Source organism: Uncinocarpus reesii, genomic scaffold (genome assembly GCF_000003515.1).
Source record: "Uncinocarpus reesii 1704 scaffold_1 genomic scaffold, whole genome shotgun sequence".
NCBI classification, from domain to species: domain Eukaryota; kingdom Fungi; phylum Ascomycota; class Eurotiomycetes; order Onygenales; family Onygenaceae; genus Uncinocarpus; species Uncinocarpus reesii.
In genome coordinates this window covers 1,270,836-1,288,840 of record NW_003052500.1, presented here as the reverse complement: position 1 = coordinate 1,288,840, position 18,005 = coordinate 1,270,836, and the positions used below count along the sequence as shown (strand labels likewise).

The window sequence follows — 18,005 nt, the reverse complement described above, 5'->3', positions numbered from 1 at the left end:
CCCGTGTTCCCCAAAGCACAAGTGAAGAGATGAAAGCCGCTGTGGAGAGTGCTCAGAAGGCCTTCCCGGCCTGGAGAGCCACCAGCATCATGGCCAAGCAGCAGATCATGTTCAAATACGTTAACGTGATCCGTGCCAACTGGGACCGTCTAGCGGCCAGCATCACTCTCGAGCAGGGCAAGACGTTTGCCGATGCCAAGGGCGATGTCCTTCGAGGACTGCAGGTTGCTGAGACCGCCTGCGGCATCACCACGCAGATGACGGGCGAGCTGCTCGAAGTTGCAAAGGATATGGAGACGAGAACTTACCGCGAGCCCCTAGGCGTTGTAGCTGCCATCTGCCCCTTCAGTGAGTGAAGTCGAGTTTTCCCCTTTTTGGCGCCGATTGGATTCCTAATATGCAATGTAGATTTCCCTGCTATGATTCCACTCTGGTCAATTCCGATTGCCACCATGACCGGAAACACTCTGATCCTCAAGCCATCTGAACGCGATCCTGGCGCGGCCATGATCCTCGTGGAATTGGCCAAGGAGGCTGGCTTCCCCGAAGGCGTCATCAACGTGATCCACGGTGCTGCAAAGACCGTCGACTTCATCCTCGACGAGCCTGCGATCAAAGCAATCAGCTTCGTCGGCAGCAACCGCGCTGGAGAGTACATCTACACCCGCGGCTCCGCCAACGGAAAGCGTGTCCAGGCCAACTTGGGCGCGAAAAACCACGCTGCCGTCCTTCCCGACTGCAACAAAAACCATTCCCTCAACGCGATTGTCGGAGCTGCCTTTGGCGCTGCTGGCCAGCGTTGCATGGCCCTGTCCACCCTCGTCATGGTCGGCGAGACCAAGGAGTGGCTGCCCGAAATCGCTGAGCGCGCCAAGGGCCTCAGTGTCAACGGTGGTTTCGAGGAGGGCGCAGACTTGGGCCCCGTCATCACTCCCCAGAGCAAGAAGCGCATCGAAGAGCTCATTGCCAGCGCCGAAGAAGAAGGCGCCACCATTTTGCTTGATGGACGCGGCTACACGCCCCCAAAGTATCCCAACGGCAACTGGGTATGTACATCCCAAATTCCTTCACATAACAAGCTAACCAAATCGGCAAAATCTCAGGTCGGCCCAACCATCATCACCGGCGTCAAGCCGCACATGAAATGCTACCGTGAAGAAATCTTCGGCCCCGTCCTCGTCTGCCTCGAAGTCGAACCGTCGACGAAGCCATCGCCCTCATCAACGCCAACGAATACGGAAACGGCGCTGCCGTCTTCACCCGCTCCGGTCCCACTGCCACCCGCTTCCAGCACGAGCTCGAGGCCGGCCAGCTCGGTATCACGTGTAAGTCCTCATCACCCATCTCCCATCATATGGTCCCCAAATCAGAAAAACTGCATTGACCGCTAACCAATTTCTTTTTTTGTCCTTTTAAATAAGTCCAATCCCAGTCCCTCTCCCCCATGTTTCTCCTTCACCGGTTAACAAGAAGAAGTATCGCTGCCGATAGCGCAAACACCTTTTACGGCAAACCCCGGGTTGAACTTTTATACCCCAGCTCAAGACCGTGACTAGCTTGTGGAGGAGTGAAGACGCAATCAGCACAAAAGCAAGCGTGAATATGCCTACCCACCAATGAAAGAAAAAAAATATCTGGACATGTTCAATTGAATCGTTTTCCTCCTTTTCCGTTCTCGCTTTTACGATTTCTTTTTTTCAAGTCAATATGTTTCTTTTGATGCCGGATATGAGATTTGCAGTCTTCAGCAATTTGGTTTGAATTAGGGAATACCTCTTAAGCTGCATGTATTTTATTACGCTTGACTGAGTAAGTCAAAAGTAGAATGGATCTGCCAAATTACAAGTTGAGCCAAGTTCTCCCATCAACGATGATTCCACCAGACTGATTTCAACAATTGGAGATGCACACTCAAAGGTGAAGAAAAAGCCGCTATAAAATTCAAACTAGTACTCCGCTTTGCTAATTTCACCCCATAGTAGTGATACAAAGTCCCCATCAGGCAAATGGTTAGCAGTCAAGCTAAAACCGTCCCAAGCCTGTGAAACAGGGTGTCATTGCTCCATTATAATACCAATCGGCATATGCGCCATACTTCAACCCTCGGTATCGTACCTACGTAAATTTTATCCCCAGGAAGAGGATCTATGTATGCATTTAGCCCCGAAAGGCGCCTTCCGACCCACCGCTATATAAGGACCCTTTAACCACCCTTTACTCGCTCGACTTGGTTCGCTTCGTCGCTCCAGCCTTGACATTTTCGGCTCCGGTGCTGACGGCTTCGGCAGCTTTTTCTTTAGCTTTATCTTTAGCCTTTCCAGCATCTTTCTTGGCTGGTGCGGGTGCAGGGCTGCTGATACCGATGGCACCGAAGACAACGAGGATCAAAGTGACGAGAAGGACACCCAATCCACCTGCTACTTCAGGAACAGCCTTAACAGCCTCGACAGGATCTTCTTTGGCGATAGAAATGAAGTTATCAACTTTGCTTCGGATGAACTTAACTGGGTCATCCTTGAAGCTAAGGTCAGAGTCATCAGTGGACGGTTCTTCCTTGGGCTTAGAAGCTTCTTCCTCAGCGACTTCAATAGGATGTTTGATGTCGAATGTTGCGGCCTTAAGTTTCTTAGCGTCATCGATGGAGTGGCCAATATAGATGTTGTCAAAAAGAATGTCGTTTTGCATTGTCCAGATTTCAAAGCCAATCTAGGAGCGAGTTAGTCATCCGCATGCGTTTCACAAGGTGATAGTATATTAGAGAGTTTGACTTACAGCACCCATTGGTTCGAAGTCGGCAGGTCTCTTGTCTTCAAAGTAGTTGGGATTGGGGATCTTCTTAGGAGCCCATGCGCCCTTGTATGCTGGGTTATCGATTAAAGGTGCAACCCATTTGCCCTTGTAGTCAGGATTTCTCTTCATAGGAGGCTCCCATTTCCCGCAGCCAGAGGCTTCCTCACACTTAGGGTTTGGAATAGTTGGAGCAGACCAATCGCCATCTTCCTCGTCATCCCAGTCCTCCGGCTTCTGGGCTTCTGGATCGGGGATTGTAGTTGGTTCATCCTCGAGCCAGTCATCAGGTTTCTTGGCTTCGGTATCAACGATTTCAAAGGGGGCATCTTCGTCCCAGTCTTCAGGCTTCTTTGCTTCCGGGTCAGAAATCTTCGCCTCATCAACCCAGTCCTCTGGCTTTTTGTCACTTGGGTCATCAATCTCCTTTGAAGGGTTGACGGGAGGTTCGAAATTCTCAAGCAAAGTTCCATTCTTCACTGCCTCACCGTCGATCTGGATCTGGAAGCTCTGGTCAGGTTTGACGATAAGAGTATAGAGCGTAGAGAGCTTGGAAATGCGAGCCGCTGGGGCATTTGCCAAATGCTTCTCTTCGTATTCACCAGTCTTAGGGTTCTTATGTTTGAAAATGAAGTGGACCTGCATAAATGTTAGAATCAATTAATTGTGTTAATGAATGTAGGTGCATACCTTGTTTGTAGCTCCACACTTGTCAGGCCCAAACATGATAACATAAGGAGAAGCATTGGAGAATTCCTCGGCATGGAGCTTCTTGTTATCCTGAAGCAGCTTCATGTATGCACCACCGCACACTAGGGAGTCTATCGGAATTGCGAAGTCAGCAGCTAGTCCTAGCCAATTGTAGGGCTTGCGGGCCAGACTATAGACTCACTTTGAAGCTTGACTTCATATTGAACAACGAGGGTCTTGCCCTTGTTGTCAATTTTCTTGGGGAACTTGGCGGAGATGGCATGATGAGCGGCGGGGTTCTTCACCACCAATCCTTTGTCTCCGTCAATGCCCTTCAGCACCGTTGGTTCCTCAACAGCCCATTCTCCAATATATGCCCATTCTTCATCAGATTTTGCGTCTTCTTTCTTCGCATGGGAGGGAGTCCATCGCTTTTGCCAGTCGTCTGTGAATTGTTCAAAGAACGGAGCTTTCAACGAGGTAGGCTAGTTGGCATGATTAGCATGGGCAATGGAGCTGTAGATTGTAGCAAAGGGAGCTCCTACTGTGAATGCAGGCCTGCTGATCGAAGTGGTCGTTGGCTCTTCCGGTATGGCCTCGCTTTCAGCATGGACTTGGCCAAGGAAAGCTATGTAGGAGAGGATCAACGAGGCGATGTGGGCGTTGAGACGCATTGTGAACCACGATCCTCCACGAGGATTCCAAAGAAGGATACAAACACAATGGGAGAAAAGAAGGGATTGGGGAAGAAGACGACGCAGGGAGGAAGCGATCGAAAGCAGCAACGGGGAATAAATAGACGAAGTCGGAGGTGGCAGTAGCTGATGAAATTGCGGTGCTGTGAAAGGTGGCCTCTTTCCTTAGCTGCCAGGGCCTTATCTCCACGGTCGCGCTAGTGGCCGCTAGTTGTAATCTCGTATCCAGCTTACGGTTACATTCCCCGGTATTTTCAGCCAGGGACCGCTAGCCCCAATCAGGGATAGCTGCTCCAGCCACAGTGCTCCAACCTCGAGCTCTGATTGGCTGCTGGGGTGGACACTGCGATTCTCCGGAATTTCGTTTTGGAGGGGCTTCAATGGGAGAATGCGACCGGAATTGTTTTTTCAGCGTATAATTTCTCTACTTGCCGCTGGACTTGTCGGGTTTGGGTTGGGAATTTGTATCTAGGCCTGCCTGTGATTACTGAGGCAGGTTTATTCCCTAGCAGTCTCTGGGGAACAAGCGGGGCCTGACAGGAGCCGCAAGATGACAGACCAGAGGGAGGAGCCTCAGGGCAGTAATGACCATCTAGTCCGGTCTTCTGACCCGGAGCACCCCGCGAATCTCATTCCAGAGCTCTGCAAAAAGTTCTATACGCTAGGATGGGTTACCGGAACTGGAGGGGGTGTGAGTTGCGCCGTAGACACTGCTCTTGGAATTTGTAACGCTGATTGAGCCTTTCAACAGACCTCTATCCGCCGGGATGGCCATATCTTTATAGCTCCTTCGGGGGTTCAGAAAGAAATGATTAAACCGGAAGACATCTTCGTCCTCTCTTATCCCACCCCGAAATATCCCCCATCTGCGCGGCAGTATATTCGCAAGCCGCAAGAATTGAAGCCTTCGGCTTGCACTCCACTATTCCTAGCAGCATTTGACCGGGGGGCAGGCTGTTCAATTCACACACACTCACAATGGGCTGTCCTGGTGACCCTGTTAGTCGAAAGAGAGAAGGGTAAAAATGGTTGTTTTGAAATCAACAACATCGAGCAGATTAAAGGGATCCCCAAAGGCAAAGGGAAGGGCATGCTAGGGTTTTTTGACACCCTTCGAATACCAATCATCGAGAACACCGCTTTCGAGGAGGACCTAACTGAAAGCTTGGAGAAAGCTATGGACGAATATCCAGACACATACGCAGTGCTTGTGCGGCGACATGGAATGTATGTGACCCAACATCAGAACTGGGCCCGTAGCCAACTAACTTGACTCGTTAGATATGTATGGGGAGATACAGTTGCCAAAGCAAAAACCCAGTGTGAGAGCTTGGACTATCTTTTCCAGCTGGCTGTTGAGATGCATAAACTTGGTCTGCCGTGGGTTCAGTGATTTGAAAGTTGCAGTCTTCAAGCATTTCTCCTATGATGGCATTTCAAGGATGTTGAATAGCTTTCAAGTCTGCACTCCCACATGAATAGATTCCCTGATAGCAGCTCTATCAAAGCAACTATAATATTCACCAAGTGTTGAGATTCTTGGGAACTCTCGTAGACTGTACGGAGTAGTTGGTGCACTCATCACTCCGTAACTCGTTCATTGATCTGTTGCTTGGCAAAGGCGGTCACAGCCGTTAGTATCAGACAGCCTAGTTTGTTGGTTACATAAACCACTAGATAAACAGGCACTGCTTCATCACCAGAATTGAATGCACTTTTTGCCTGTCGTACACTTTTGATTGCCGTTTTCACAGCAGAGCCTGGTGGACAGTAGCGTCTCACTTTGATCAGCACTGTTTCTTGTTCAACATGGATTTAGAGGGAGGTGATTCGCCGTGGGGTGGTATGTCAAGCCCAGTCGCGCCGAGCTCGCTCTCAACTGATATCTAAATGTTGTTTCTACAGATGTTCCCTCTCAATCTATCTCATCTAATGACGGGGAGTCTGGTATGATGCGATTCGTTCTTTTAACAAGAGAGCCTGTAATTGACCCTGAAGAGCAGGAAATCAGAATAACCTCCCATCGCAGTCAGCACTCGCCAGCCCGCAATCCCCGCCCGCCAGAGGCATTCGGACCCCTCGGAGATTTCAAGCTCAGAAGCTTGAAGCTGTCGATGATTCAAGTGACCCGCTCGGCCCTCTAGGCGACAAATCATTCCCTCCTATCCAGGAACAAGGCCCGATCCCTCCTCAGAAGGAGCCGTTTGCCGCGCGCAATGTCCGCCCTACATCATCTACCTCTCAATCATCAAGTGCTGCCGGGCTCATGGAGTCTGTTGACCTGGATGAAGACGAAGCGCGAACGAGAATCCGAGCACCGCCTCCTATCCAACAGCCTTCGAGCAGCGGTGATGGCCCGAAAAGACAGACTCAGCCCAGTATGACTGTCGAGCAGGCTGCGAAACCTACTTTCCACATTACCGTTGGTGATCCTCATAAAGTCGGAGACCTTACAAGCAGCCATATTGTTTATCAAGTTAGGACAAAGGTAAGTACGATTCCCACGCGTTTGGAGGCCGAAGTGCTAAATATTTGGTGTAGACAACATCGAAAGCATATGTACGCCCTGAATTCTCTGTTACTAGACGATATCGCGATTTTCTGTGGATATACAACTCCTTGCATGGTAACAATCCCGGAATCGTTGTTCCGCCCCCTCCGGAGAAGCAGGCGGTTGGTCGGTTTGAATCCAATTTCGTCGAATCGCGAAGAGCCGCATTGGAGCGGATGTTGAATAAAATCGCTGCACATCCAGTGCTCCAGCATGATGCCGATCTAAAAATCTTCTTGGAAAGCGATACATTCAATTTGGATGTCAAGAATAAAGAGAACCGGGAGCCAGATCTTGGACAAAGTAAAGGGATGTTCAGTTCTCTCGGTATATCGGTTGGCGGAGGAAGCAAATTCGTAGAGCATGATGATGTGAGTTTTCCAGAACTTAATACTTTTCAATGCTTGCTGACACTGGCTGTAGTGGTTCCACGACAGAAAAATCTACCTTGAGGCCCTTGAAAATCAGCTAAAAGGGTTAATGAAGGCTGTGGATACAGTGGTTCAGCAGCGCAAAGGACTTGCAGAGGCAGCCAGTGATTTTGCGATGTCTCTACACGCATTAGCCGATGTTGAACTGTCCCCTACCCTTTCTGGTCCACTAGAAGGACTTTCTGAAATTCAACTTCGCATACGGGAACTCTATGAACGTCAAGCCCAGCAGGACACTCTAACCTTAGGAATTACAATCGATGAATATATCCGGTTGATAGGAAGTGTAAAAATGGCATTCAATCAACGCCAGAAATCATTTCAAAGCTGGCATACGGCCGAATCAGAGCTACAAAAAAGGAGAAACGCGCAAGATAAGCTGCTCCGTCAAGGGAAATCCCAGCAGGACAGACTCAATCAAGCCAATGCCGACGTGGCTGATGCCGAGAGAAAGGTACACCAGGCAAGGTTATTGTTTGAGGACATGGGGAAGTTGATGCGCAATGAATTGGAACGATTTGAAAAGAGAAGGTGGAAGACTTCAAATCCGGCGTGGAGACGTTCTTGGAGGAGCGCTGTTGAAGCACAAAAAGAGGTACGGTATCTATCCTTAACCTTTACCTGTCTATGCCGGTGACTGACGGATCCATAGTTGATCGAGCTATGGGAAACGTTCCTTCTTCAGCTCGACTCCGACGACGACATGAATCCATTCTTCAATCAGCCTCACTCTTCCGAATCACAGCACGAACGAACCGAAAGTGGCTCCGCTTCACAGGCTACTGAACCAACCTCTGTTCAAGAGGGGTCGTGATTTGTAAATTGTACGATATCCTCTGTTGATGAATTAAACCGTTTCTATCACGATGCCGCTTGCAAAATTGTACAATTCCCGACTGCCCATGTGTGCAATTTCTGCGGCAAGGCAAACATTTCGGATGCGGCATTAGCGCACCGTTTTCTTGATGTATTGATCTGCGAGCCACTTATCCATGGGCGTCTGGGGAGGATTCCTTCCGGCAGTATCACTTTTCGGGCCAGACCCTAGTCTCCAAGTTGTCGATGCCGAAGGGTTGTGGAATTGAACATCGGGTTGTATAGGTCATAGTTTTCCTTCTATCTGTACAGCAAAAGGTAGTTCAAATGTGCTCGCAGAAACTTGTGGAAATGTACCAAGAAAGCGCATAAATTCGAATAAAACTCCGACCTCATATTCGTACAAGTTACCCATTCGCCCAAGAATTTGGCCCTTTTCCGTCTGATCATCCGCAATAGTCGCGCAATAACCCGATTCCCCAGCTCAAAAAGGACAGGCCAACGCTTATTTCTTCTTCCCAGCCTTCGGCTTCGATTCCTCCTGCCCGAACGAAGTGATCAAATCCAGCAAATTATCGTCCTCATCGTCAAACTCCTCCACAGCAGCGGCGGCCTTGTCTTCCCCCTGCGCCGCCTCCATAGAAACCGTATTCGTCGCATCCCACCCTCTTCCAAATCTACTTCTAAACGCTTTTAGCCTTCCCGCCTCGTCTTCTTCGACATTGAGTAGGCGTTCGCTGGACGGATTCCACATGGGCGCATTGCGTGTGTCACGGGTGGAGCGGTAGACTGCTTGAGGAGAGGTGGTGCGGTGCGTGAATGTACTTCCGTCGGAGAGGGTGATGAGCTGAGTGAAAGTATAGGGACGTTTAGGACGGCGGAGGAGGGTTGCGTGTCGGCATTGCGAGCAGATGTAGGTTGTGGAAGGGAGTTTGGTGGCACCGATTCGTTGGAGGGGGAGATGCATTGACATTGTAGAGGTGGATGGGTCGAATGTTCGAGGCGTAAGATAGTCTTGCAGCTATTTATGGTGATTTGGACGCAAAGGGACTTTTTCAGAATAATCAGCGAGGTTTTTGAGCTGCAGATGCGAAGCTGTTCGAATTGAAGTGAAAGTTTGATATCTCGGGATTAGATAAGCAGAATTTTCCAACTTTCTTCGCCGGAGGAGGGAATCAGTCAACTCGCTCAACAGCTGGAAGGGCAATGGCGGTGTTGATATAGCTATCGGAGCCCCCGATCCGAAAGATGAATGAGTGCAAAGGACCATCATTCACGCTTACTCTTGCAGGAAGATGCACTTGGTCTCTCCCTCGAGACTAGCCTGGTCTCGGGGAATTTCATCACGAGTCCTTCTCCAAGTCCGCAACTCGCAGCCCTCTGAATTCACAGCTTTCCACCCACAACTACAATTCCGCCGACATTACAGGCGCATGCTAAGGACCATTGTGTCCAAGCACATTACAAGCATTACAGATGCGGTCCGTCCAGTCCTGCCGCCAAGCATAGCTTCACTCCCCCGAGAGGTCGACAAAATCGCGAGGACCTTCAGCCCGGCACACAACCAGGAACTACGGGATGTCCCTAAGCCTGCTTCCGAGCAGGATCCAGAGTCCCCAGAAGACGATGTATCTACCGAGCCATACTCCGCCGCTACCCCCGACACCAATGTCCAAACCCAAGTCCGCAAGCTCATGCGACTGGTTCCTCACCCAGTCGCAATAATCACAGCTACGCAGCCGAATTCTCGCGCCGATTCAGCCTTCCGCGGAATGACAGTGTCGTCTTTCAACACCGTCACCTTATACCCGGAACCCATAGTGTCCTTTAACGTGAAACTCCCATCCGAAACGTACGATGCGATTCGTTCCTCGCAACGCTTTCTCGTGCACCTCTTGTCGTCGAATGGGGTGACGGCAAACCTTGCGAGGGAGTTCTCAAGAGGACATGAGAATGTCCAGATGGAGGATAGGAAGCATACATTCCGATTTACTTCGCCTGCTTCGTTGGAACGGCAGCCTGCTGTGACAGAGGGTGAACCGCCTCGACTCGTCCTCCAACAACGATTGCTGGACAACGAAGACTCCACCCAGAATACCTTGCCGTCAAACTTTCCCTTCATACTTGAATGCAGGTACTATCCTTCGAGCGCGCGAGTTGGGGACCATGTGATAGTCTTGGGGACTGTGATAAAAATATACAGCGACGAGCCGCGGCAGTTGGATATTAATCACACTGCTGACGACCTCTGCCTGACCTACGCAGACACTCGGTTTTGGAAAATGGGCGAGCAAATCACGCTTCTGTCGAAAAAAGACAGGCCTTGATATACCCTGGGTCCTCTTGTTTTTCAAGCCGTACCTACGGGCGTTGAATATCAATTAATTACTATACTGGCGCACCAAAATAATCCTCTAAAAGACCTTTCTTCTATAGACTTATAGATACCCTTCTCACCTGTCATTTGCATAATTTTTACATGTAGTATGTGTACTGTACAATAACTATGATATTTTGAGGCTTTGCAATTCCCTAAGCATGACTACCAGCTTCTTCTTTTGCCATGCGTATGATTTTATATTCCATAAATCTCTGCGAATATTACTTCGTGGACAATAACTACGAGATACACACAATACACAAACTAGGACTGAGGCAGGATATGTCCCTGGTGCTATTTCACTCGAAATTTGCGACAGTAGTATACTTTGATTTGCAAAGCTAGCTACCTATGGAAAAAGAACCTCAGAGCGACAACCACTGCTTAACAGGACCCTTACGAAGTGAATCTCATTTCTTCAACTCCAAATAGGCTTTCCTCGACTAGAATGAGGGCTACCAGCACCGCTACCACTTCCGCTTCCACTGGCGCTGCCGCTGTTTCGGCTGTCGGCCCTCTTGAATTGAGCCAGATTATGATTAACCGGACTCAAAACAGAGGTGTGACTTCGAGTGGCGTCAGCGTCGGCACCATCACCCGCGTACAATGGGGCGTTGTATTCAACGTGCGTGCTCCGGCGGGAGAAATTCGACAGGGAACGGTCACGATGACCACCCGTGTCTGGAACGAACATTGATTGCTTTTTGGCGAGTGGAGAAGGGGGGTAGTATTGGGGCTCACAGTACCCTACAGGCAATGACGAGTGCATAATGGGAGACATTGACGACCGATGCACCAGACCTGGCTTTTCTGTTGACGAATACGCTGGGAAAGCCATGCTAAAATTGGACTTGTTCCCTAATGCAGCCGTGCTCATCGAGTTAGTAGAGACGTTTGTGTCCATCGGCTGTCGCTTTGTTCCAGGTAATTCGCCTTCAGGTGTAAGAGGACCAGAACTCATGAAGAGTTGCTGTTGCTGGTAGGCTTGCTCAATCGCCGTGGCCTGTTGCCAGAGCTGGGTAGTGCGTACTTGGTATTCTTCAAGCGAACGGGTAATGCTAGTTAGCTGCTCCTGGAAACCCTCTTCGATCCTGGCGTGCTCTTGTTCTTTGGCCAATTGCTCAGCAGCACGTCGTTCGCGTTCATTTAAACCTTGGTTGTTAGCATGCGTAATACGCTCATATTGCTCTGAAAGTCTATTTCGGCGATTTTGGAGGCGCTCTCGTTTCTGCACAGTATTGGCAAGCTCGTTTTCAGCGGTTGAGATTCCACGGTCCGTGGCAGATTTTGCGGCATGCAGCTCATCCTTCAAGGCCTCGAGTTTTCCTTTTTCCAGTTCAAACGCTGCTTTACGCGCTTCCCATTCCTGAATTTCCTCGTCGGGGGACTTTTCAAGGCTATCTAGCTGTTGATCCAAAGCTGCTGTTGCCTCTTCGGTCTGACGAATATTCCGCTCCAACTGCAGAGACCGCTGTTTTTGCCTGGTATCGTCCCCGCCACTATTAAGTCGGTGGGTGAAGTTGTCGAGTTCCTTTTTGATCTTGGATATTTGAAGCTTGTGTTCATTCCTAGATCTTTTCAGCTTTGCCCGGCGCTCAGTTAACTTAGCATCCGCATTCATGATGGAGTTCTTTATAGTGGTGGTTGGAGAAGACGGCCGTAATGATTGACGGGGTGATGGCGAGATAGATGCAGTGATAGAAGCTGTTTCAAATATCAGATTGCCATACCGAAACGAAGGCTGAAATAAACCTACCTTGATCCGTGTCCGAGGTAGCGGGCGTTTTCACGCTCATGACGCATATCTCTTCATCGGTGTCGCAGCGGACGAAGCTGCAAGCATACGCGCAATCGGGCGCCAATCCAGCTATTTCCCCTCTCCAATGAACTAACGAAAGCTCGTCCGAGTTTTCCGTTATCCGGTTAAGGCTAACTGGTGCCCAGTGAGCTCCGTTGACGCGAATGTAGAAAGGGTCCGCTTCGGCGTCAGAAACACTACCCTCGTACGTTCCGCCTGTCATGGGATCTTCTTCCGTTGTAAAGTCACTTGCCGCAAATTTAATTGAACAACTATCAACATGAGTAATCCAAATCAAAGCTGTTCCCAGTGGTGCTTTGTCAAGGTCATCTTCGGCCACTGGAAAGCTTGGTGAGTACCAGGTACTATGCCTCGAACGCTCATATTCGCGCGTCACAGTCAATTTTGTGCTCGCTAATGCTGCCCAGAACGGTTGTATTCGTCTCGCTTCATTCGCTTGCCGCCTTCGTTTTTTCGCACTAGAAACTCGATCTCGGCCCTCCTTTGATATAGAACCAGGTAAAGATGAGACTTCCGAGTTGGCGTTCGGTGGTAATGCAATACCGGATTCAAAAACCGAAGACTCAATATGACAATTGGTAGAGGCCTCAGTATCCAGTCGTTTTCCCGTTTTAGCTCGAGGCTGCGACCGGTTTTTCGCCATCGATCGCCTGGCCATGGCCGTCCCTGCTTGAGCCAGAATGTGAATCGCAAGGAGGCTTCTCACCCAGCTCGGAGGGGATGGATATTCGATTTGCTTAAACTCCATCGGAATCAAATTTGAATACTTTTCCAAGAGATCGCTCGAAAGAAAATTGGTAGAGAGAAGATGTCCAAACACGAAATCCTGTATCCCTTCACTCCGAAACAAATGTACTATCAACAGTACAGTTACGCAAAACGCGTTGACACCACCAGTATCTCCCGAACTCCCAGCACCCAAAGCAATGGCGACTTGAACATGCGCGAGGTCGATAGCAAAATTTCGAGCCCAGTTCCACATAAAGAGGGCCCATACTAATAGACAAAACGCATCCATCGCGATCATGGTTCCAAGAGAGGGTGTTCCCGCAGGTCCTTGGAAAATATCGAAATTGGAAGTCAGTGTGCCAGTTGACACGCCCGCGGGTAACATAAAGGTCATCGACGCGTAAAGAAATTGGACCAAAGTCAAGACGATAGGTGGAAGTTGAAGTAAGAAGATGAGAATCGCGATCGTGTCCGCCATGGGGCAAGCCTTGAGGATGGTGGACGCAAGATGGAACGGGTTGACGGACTTGCCAGCATAGGGCTTCTTCACATTTGATGCGGAGTTCAGCATTTTCTCTGATCGGCGAGAGATTTGATCCTCAATCCTGGTGCCTAACGCCCCATTTGTCGAACCAGAAGCGTATGCGTGGCCGTTTGACATTCCCGGATCGCCTTTCCCATGCCCGTTCACCTGGACTTGTCCATTGGACTCCATTTTGAGCTCTTCCACGTCCCCATTCGTTTTGTTATTCGCAGCCGAAGACGAGGAGGATTGCGGTTTCGAGGGATTGCGAGCAGTGAGGGCAATCGGGTCCGGTCGGTGCTGGCCGTTCGGCGTTCCATTCAGATGGCCATTCGATTTCTGCTTGGAGACCTTCTTTCCTGAGGAGGCATGGCCGTTCTCGTGACGACTACCGTGATTCTTCCTTGCCGCCGCTGCCGGACGTGTCATGGACAAGAGTGTCGATTTCCAACGTCCAAATCCACTTGGCAGCCAATGGCCAAGGAATGGACGACTGGGGGTGATGGTGAGTACAGGATAGCGGAGGAGAGAGGATATACGGACAAAAGCTCAAGGGGAAAAGGAAAGAAAAATGACAGTGCGTCGCCAGGCCCAAGCAAACAGCAGCTAGGCCATGGGGGTTGTTGGTGTCCAGACAGAGAGGAAGTGTTGTGATCAGTGATCAGTTACTTTTTCTCAGTTCAAAGAAGACTTGGACCGAAGTTTCACAGTAGGCTTAGGTAAGCCCCGGCGTGACAATACGGCAAACAACAGCTCTGGGGTAAGATTACCATACGGGAACGCGATACGCGGTTTGGCTTGGTTTCTGATATTACTGTATTTGCACAAATCGTCGACACCAATGGATCTCAACTCTGGACAAAATGACCGCTTTCTCTTTCGCAAGGCAGTCTTTGCGATGGAAGTCGGGAAACTGGGTGGGAGCGTGAGAAGACCCCGGTTGAACTTCCCCATACACGTTTATACAGCCGACGGCTCCCCTTGACGAACACAGTCGATACGAGATCTGCTGTCGATCCCTGCTAGCAGCACCTCACCTTCAAAAAAATCCCTTACCGCGCGCATCAGGAAAACGGTCTCGAGAACCAATAATAAACACAAATGCAAGACGCCAGCAATAAAAATTCGACGGTGTGCTGCGAGTGTCAGTGGCCTGTCGTTTTGCGGCGAGACCACCAGGAATGTTATCGCAATGACTATAGTATGACCACGCGTCCGCCCATAATGAGAAAGATCCTAAATTGATTGCGTGGAATCACTCGAAAACCAAGTCATCTCTAGCACAATCCATAATTTAAGATTCATTGGGCAGCAACTACCGTGCGTTGAGGCGGGTGAGAAGGTATCACAAGGGACGGGAGCAGCTGCACGTCCTCTCTCGTTACTTGAATATAATGCGGTGCTCGATATGGATTAGGGAGGGGAGCTTTACAATCCAGCGGGACCTGAAAGCCAGGGCAGTTGCTTCTTGTTTCCTTGATGGACTCGCCTGGGGTCTCCTGGCTCATGCACCGCCCAGGGCGCATCTCTTACAACAGGAACTCCAAGGCCCAAACCGTGCTTTCCTATACTCCGTACGGAGTACTCCGGCCACCTGATCTAATCCATCCCCTCGACGTGCTTGGTTCTGTTAAGCTTCACCTCAGACGCGGGGCAATCGTGTGCTTTGTGTAGCGGTCACATTCCGCAAGTAATAATAAGTGGAGTGTTGTTGTGCAGAAGACAGGGGATCAGGAAGACAGGGTCAAGCAATCACGTCATGAGCTGGTTTGTCCGACAGAGCCGCGAGCAGCAATACCTTAGGCGCGTGCTACAGTGAAGAGCCATTGAATCTGATACAGGTGCAGTCTACAAAATCTCCGCCATCCATGCCTTTGCTGAGGGTCGAATCACTGTCATAGATGGCGCAAGCCTGAGCTATCGCACAATGGAGAGCTGTTAGTGGGCGGGTAAAACGGAATCGGGCGGTATGGTAAGAACGGCGTATTTCCAGCACGTGACCGTTTCCTTGCATGAAGAAAAAGTGAAATTGCTTGTTTTGCTGAAACGCCTGGACCAAGTCTTGATTTCACACCGCAGAAAACTTTAATTCCTCCCTCTTCTCGACGTGTGCATCTCAAGACCTCGAGGATCCTTGTATCGAACCATTGCCAGCAAAAGGACGCAGCGGGGAGCATGGATACGTCGCGACGACAAGTTTCCCGGCTCGCGAGGGGCTCTACTCTTTGCCGTCTGCGGGTATATGACATTGTTGATGCCTCCTCACGATCGCAAGGCTGGAAAGTGACATCAAAGCCTGCTCGCCGCGCTAGTCCCCGCTCAAAAGCTCGAGGAAGGCTTGCCGGTCGATCAGTGCTGGGTTAGTTATCTTACAGCAGGGCATTACAAGCTCTGTAATATTCGTGTAATTTTGCGAGAATTTCGCTTGCTGGCGAAATCGCCCATTGGATAAGCAGCTTCAACATTGCAGAATGGGTCAGTGAGCAAGGATGTCCCAAAAGCCTGGGGAAAATGAAGCTCCAAAACCGGGGAATCGCAACCACACGCCCTTCAGTTCTCACCGCTCTACAGTATCAGCACAGATCAATTCCGCAAATTATATCTTATCATAGTGTAAAGTTCCGTCTGGCGGATTGCACGTGGAAAAAGCTTGCAGCATGTTTCCTCTTGAACCATATTAGTTTACGGAGTACGGTCGATCGAATCTTGGAGGACACATCGACTGACAAGGCGTCCAGCTCCCCAGACGGCACCAGCATCCTCCTAGCGATAGTCTTATACTTTTGCGGCAAAGCCCATATCCTCAACAGCGCCTTCTCGATCCCAACTTGCTTGCTCCAACGCTCTTAGCCGAGTCTCAATGTCTTGGATCTTGAGCCTGTTGGCCCTCTTCGCCTCTTGTTGAAGCGACCAAGTATGTCTAAACTGATCTATCATGAATTGTGGGAGTTCGGAGACCTTACGCCCGACTCTATAGTCGTAAAGTACGACATCTTCGTGGCACCGCGCCGCTGCGCGCTGTTTCTCCTCTGATAAGATCATGACGTCGAATATCAAACCGGAGTAGGCATTCGGGTTGGGTGACGTTGGCGAAGGGGGTCCGTGGACAAGCTTATGATAGACACTAATTCTATCTGGATATGTCATCGGCTGTGGTAATGCAACGAACAAATCAGCTATCCTGCGCAGTGAAGGTTCGGCGAAGTTTGGCGCCATCGTGGAACAATGCTTACGAATTTATAGTCAATCTTGATACTTTTCAGAATCAAACCAATTCCCGTTGATCCGATCAGCTCCAGCCACTGTTTCTTGTGCGCGGGGTCATGGTAGGTAGCAAAGTTGCGTGTCCAATTGACCCTTGCCGTTTCTGCATACCGGACATACATCACGTTGTTGACATGTCCTTGAAACAGGACAATCCAGCATATTAGGACGGAGCGTTTGCTAAGGACATTGACGAGTTAAACTTACCCTTTTCTAAGTTTTAGCTTTGATGCAAATCTGATTGAAAACGGAGACTTACCATCACGTCCTATCAGCCAAACAACACCCGATCAACCATGTCAACAAAAACCATCCACAGCTAGACGCATTTAGACAATCATACCATCTCTCCCCAAACAACATTGTGCCGGAATAACCCCAGCCGATCCTCCCCAGTGAGAAAGCCCTCGCTGCCTGCAACGAGTTCCCGCCAGTCTCTAGCCAGTTCCTGCAAGATATTTCCTGCCACGCGCACTTGCTCGGGTTGCAGTCCAAACTGCATGCATTTCCCGAGGCGATCTTTCGTCGTAGAAAGCCATTTCGAATCAGCCTTATAATGCGCGTGGGAAGCTGGTCCCGTTTGGCGAGAGTTTAGGAAGTTCGTTGTGGATATAGATCGATGGATAGTAGCTGGTTGGAAATCCCATAGCGAGCGGACAAGGCGCTTTCTGGCTGTGAAGGTGAGGGCCATCCTCTATCGACCCGTTGCTTTTTCAATTGGGGTCGAGGGGAAAGGAATAGACGTCCTCCAGGCCAGATAATGCCGTGTCTTCGAACTAAAAAGGGCCCACCGTACTCCGTATCGGCCCTCGGCCAGACCCACGTGACCGGATGTCGTCATCTAAGGTTCCCGCCGACGGTTCGGCCTCGAAGCTCCGAAGAAGCAAACAACAAGCGAGGAAGATAGACGACCTGGAAGCCAGCTGAATTACGGGGTATTTGTGAATAAATTCAGGGCTGTCTCGTTATCTCATCACGCGGCGTGAGACGAAGTTGGATAATCCTTCAAGCAAACGCCAAGTTCCCAAGCCCGTAACACCACGTCGAAACAAACCCAACTTCACCCCTCTGCTACTGAGATCGCGAATCCGTCTACTCATCGCCATAATCATTATATGAGACTGCAGCTAAAATGGACAGCCCCCTTCGATACCAGGTCATCCGGATCTATAAAGGTAAATTCAGTCCCTTCCTTTTGTGAAACGTCTGGACAACTTAGCTTGAAGTGCCATAAGCGGGATCAGGATATCAAATACTAATTGAATCTACTAGAACTCTTATATTTAGGGCGGAATTATCCGCTTGGATATCGTTTCTTCC

At 49.8% G+C, this 18,005-nt stretch overlaps 8 protein-coding genes across 8 annotated transcripts; 4 read left to right on the top strand and 4 right to left on the bottom strand.

Annotated features, from left to right (window-relative positions):
- Positions 1-89: 89 nt before the first annotated feature.
- UREG_00620 (methylmalonate-semialdehyde dehydrogenase (acylating)) lies at positions 90-1,552 on the top strand (the record flags this gene model as incomplete). Its single annotated transcript, XM_002541060.1, has 4 exons — positions 90-348; positions 409-1,046; positions 1,104-1,325; positions 1,433-1,552. 4 exons carry the CDS (start codon positions 90-92, stop codon positions 1,550-1,552), a joined length of 1,239 nt encoding a protein of 412 aa, XP_002541106.1.
- A 662-nt stretch (positions 1,553-2,214) lies between these two features.
- Positions 2,215-4,151, bottom strand: UREG_00619 (calnexin; the record flags this gene model as incomplete). The annotated part of the gene is made up of 5 exons (XM_002541059.1): positions 2,215-2,706; positions 2,773-3,426; positions 3,478-3,608; positions 3,680-3,962; positions 4,023-4,151. The coding sequence occupies 5 exons, from the start codon at positions 4,149-4,151 to the stop codon at positions 2,215-2,217; spliced, it is 1,689 nt and encodes a 562-aa protein (XP_002541105.1).
- A 571-nt stretch (positions 4,152-4,722) lies between these two features.
- UREG_00618 (methylthioribulose-1-phosphate dehydratase) lies at positions 4,723-5,565 on the top strand (the record flags this gene model as incomplete). The annotated part of the gene is made up of 3 exons (XM_002541058.1): positions 4,723-4,863; positions 4,924-5,399; positions 5,454-5,565. 3 exons carry the CDS (start codon positions 4,723-4,725, stop codon positions 5,563-5,565), a joined length of 729 nt encoding a protein of 242 aa, XP_002541104.1.
- Positions 5,566-5,981: 416 nt separating this feature from the next.
- Positions 5,982-7,968, top strand: UREG_00617 (uncharacterized protein; the record flags this gene model as incomplete). The annotated part of the gene is made up of 6 exons (XM_002541057.1): positions 5,982-6,015; positions 6,078-6,119; positions 6,176-6,660; positions 6,714-7,094; positions 7,147-7,749; positions 7,807-7,968. The coding sequence occupies 6 exons, from the start codon at positions 5,982-5,984 to the stop codon at positions 7,966-7,968; spliced, it is 1,707 nt and encodes a 568-aa protein (XP_002541103.1).
- Positions 7,969-8,475: 507 nt separating this feature from the next.
- UREG_00616 (uncharacterized protein) lies at positions 8,476-8,943 on the bottom strand (the record flags this gene model as incomplete). The annotated part of the gene is made up of 1 exon (XM_002541056.1): positions 8,476-8,943. One exon carries the CDS (start codon positions 8,941-8,943, stop codon positions 8,476-8,478), a length of 468 nt encoding a protein of 155 aa, XP_002541102.1.
- Positions 8,944-9,265: 322 nt separating this feature from the next.
- Positions 9,266-10,297, top strand: UREG_00615 (uncharacterized protein; the record flags this gene model as incomplete). The annotated part of the gene is made up of 1 exon (XM_002541055.1): positions 9,266-10,297. One exon carries the CDS (start codon positions 9,266-9,268, stop codon positions 10,295-10,297), a length of 1,032 nt encoding a protein of 343 aa, XP_002541101.1.
- Positions 10,298-10,768: 471 nt separating this feature from the next.
- UREG_00614 (AcrB protein) lies at positions 10,769-13,850 on the bottom strand (the record flags this gene model as incomplete). The annotated part of the gene is made up of 2 exons (XM_002541054.1): positions 10,769-12,054; positions 12,107-13,850. 2 exons carry the CDS (start codon positions 13,848-13,850, stop codon positions 10,769-10,771), a joined length of 3,030 nt encoding a protein of 1,009 aa, XP_002541100.1.
- A 2,346-nt stretch (positions 13,851-16,196) lies between these two features.
- On the bottom strand, positions 16,197-17,376 carry UREG_00613 (uncharacterized protein; the record flags this gene model as incomplete). The annotated part of the gene is made up of 4 exons (XM_002541053.1): positions 16,197-16,649; positions 16,806-16,865; positions 16,945-16,953; positions 17,029-17,376. 4 exons carry the CDS (start codon positions 17,374-17,376, stop codon positions 16,197-16,199), a joined length of 870 nt encoding a protein of 289 aa, XP_002541099.1.
- Positions 17,377-18,005: the final 629 nt, after the last annotated feature.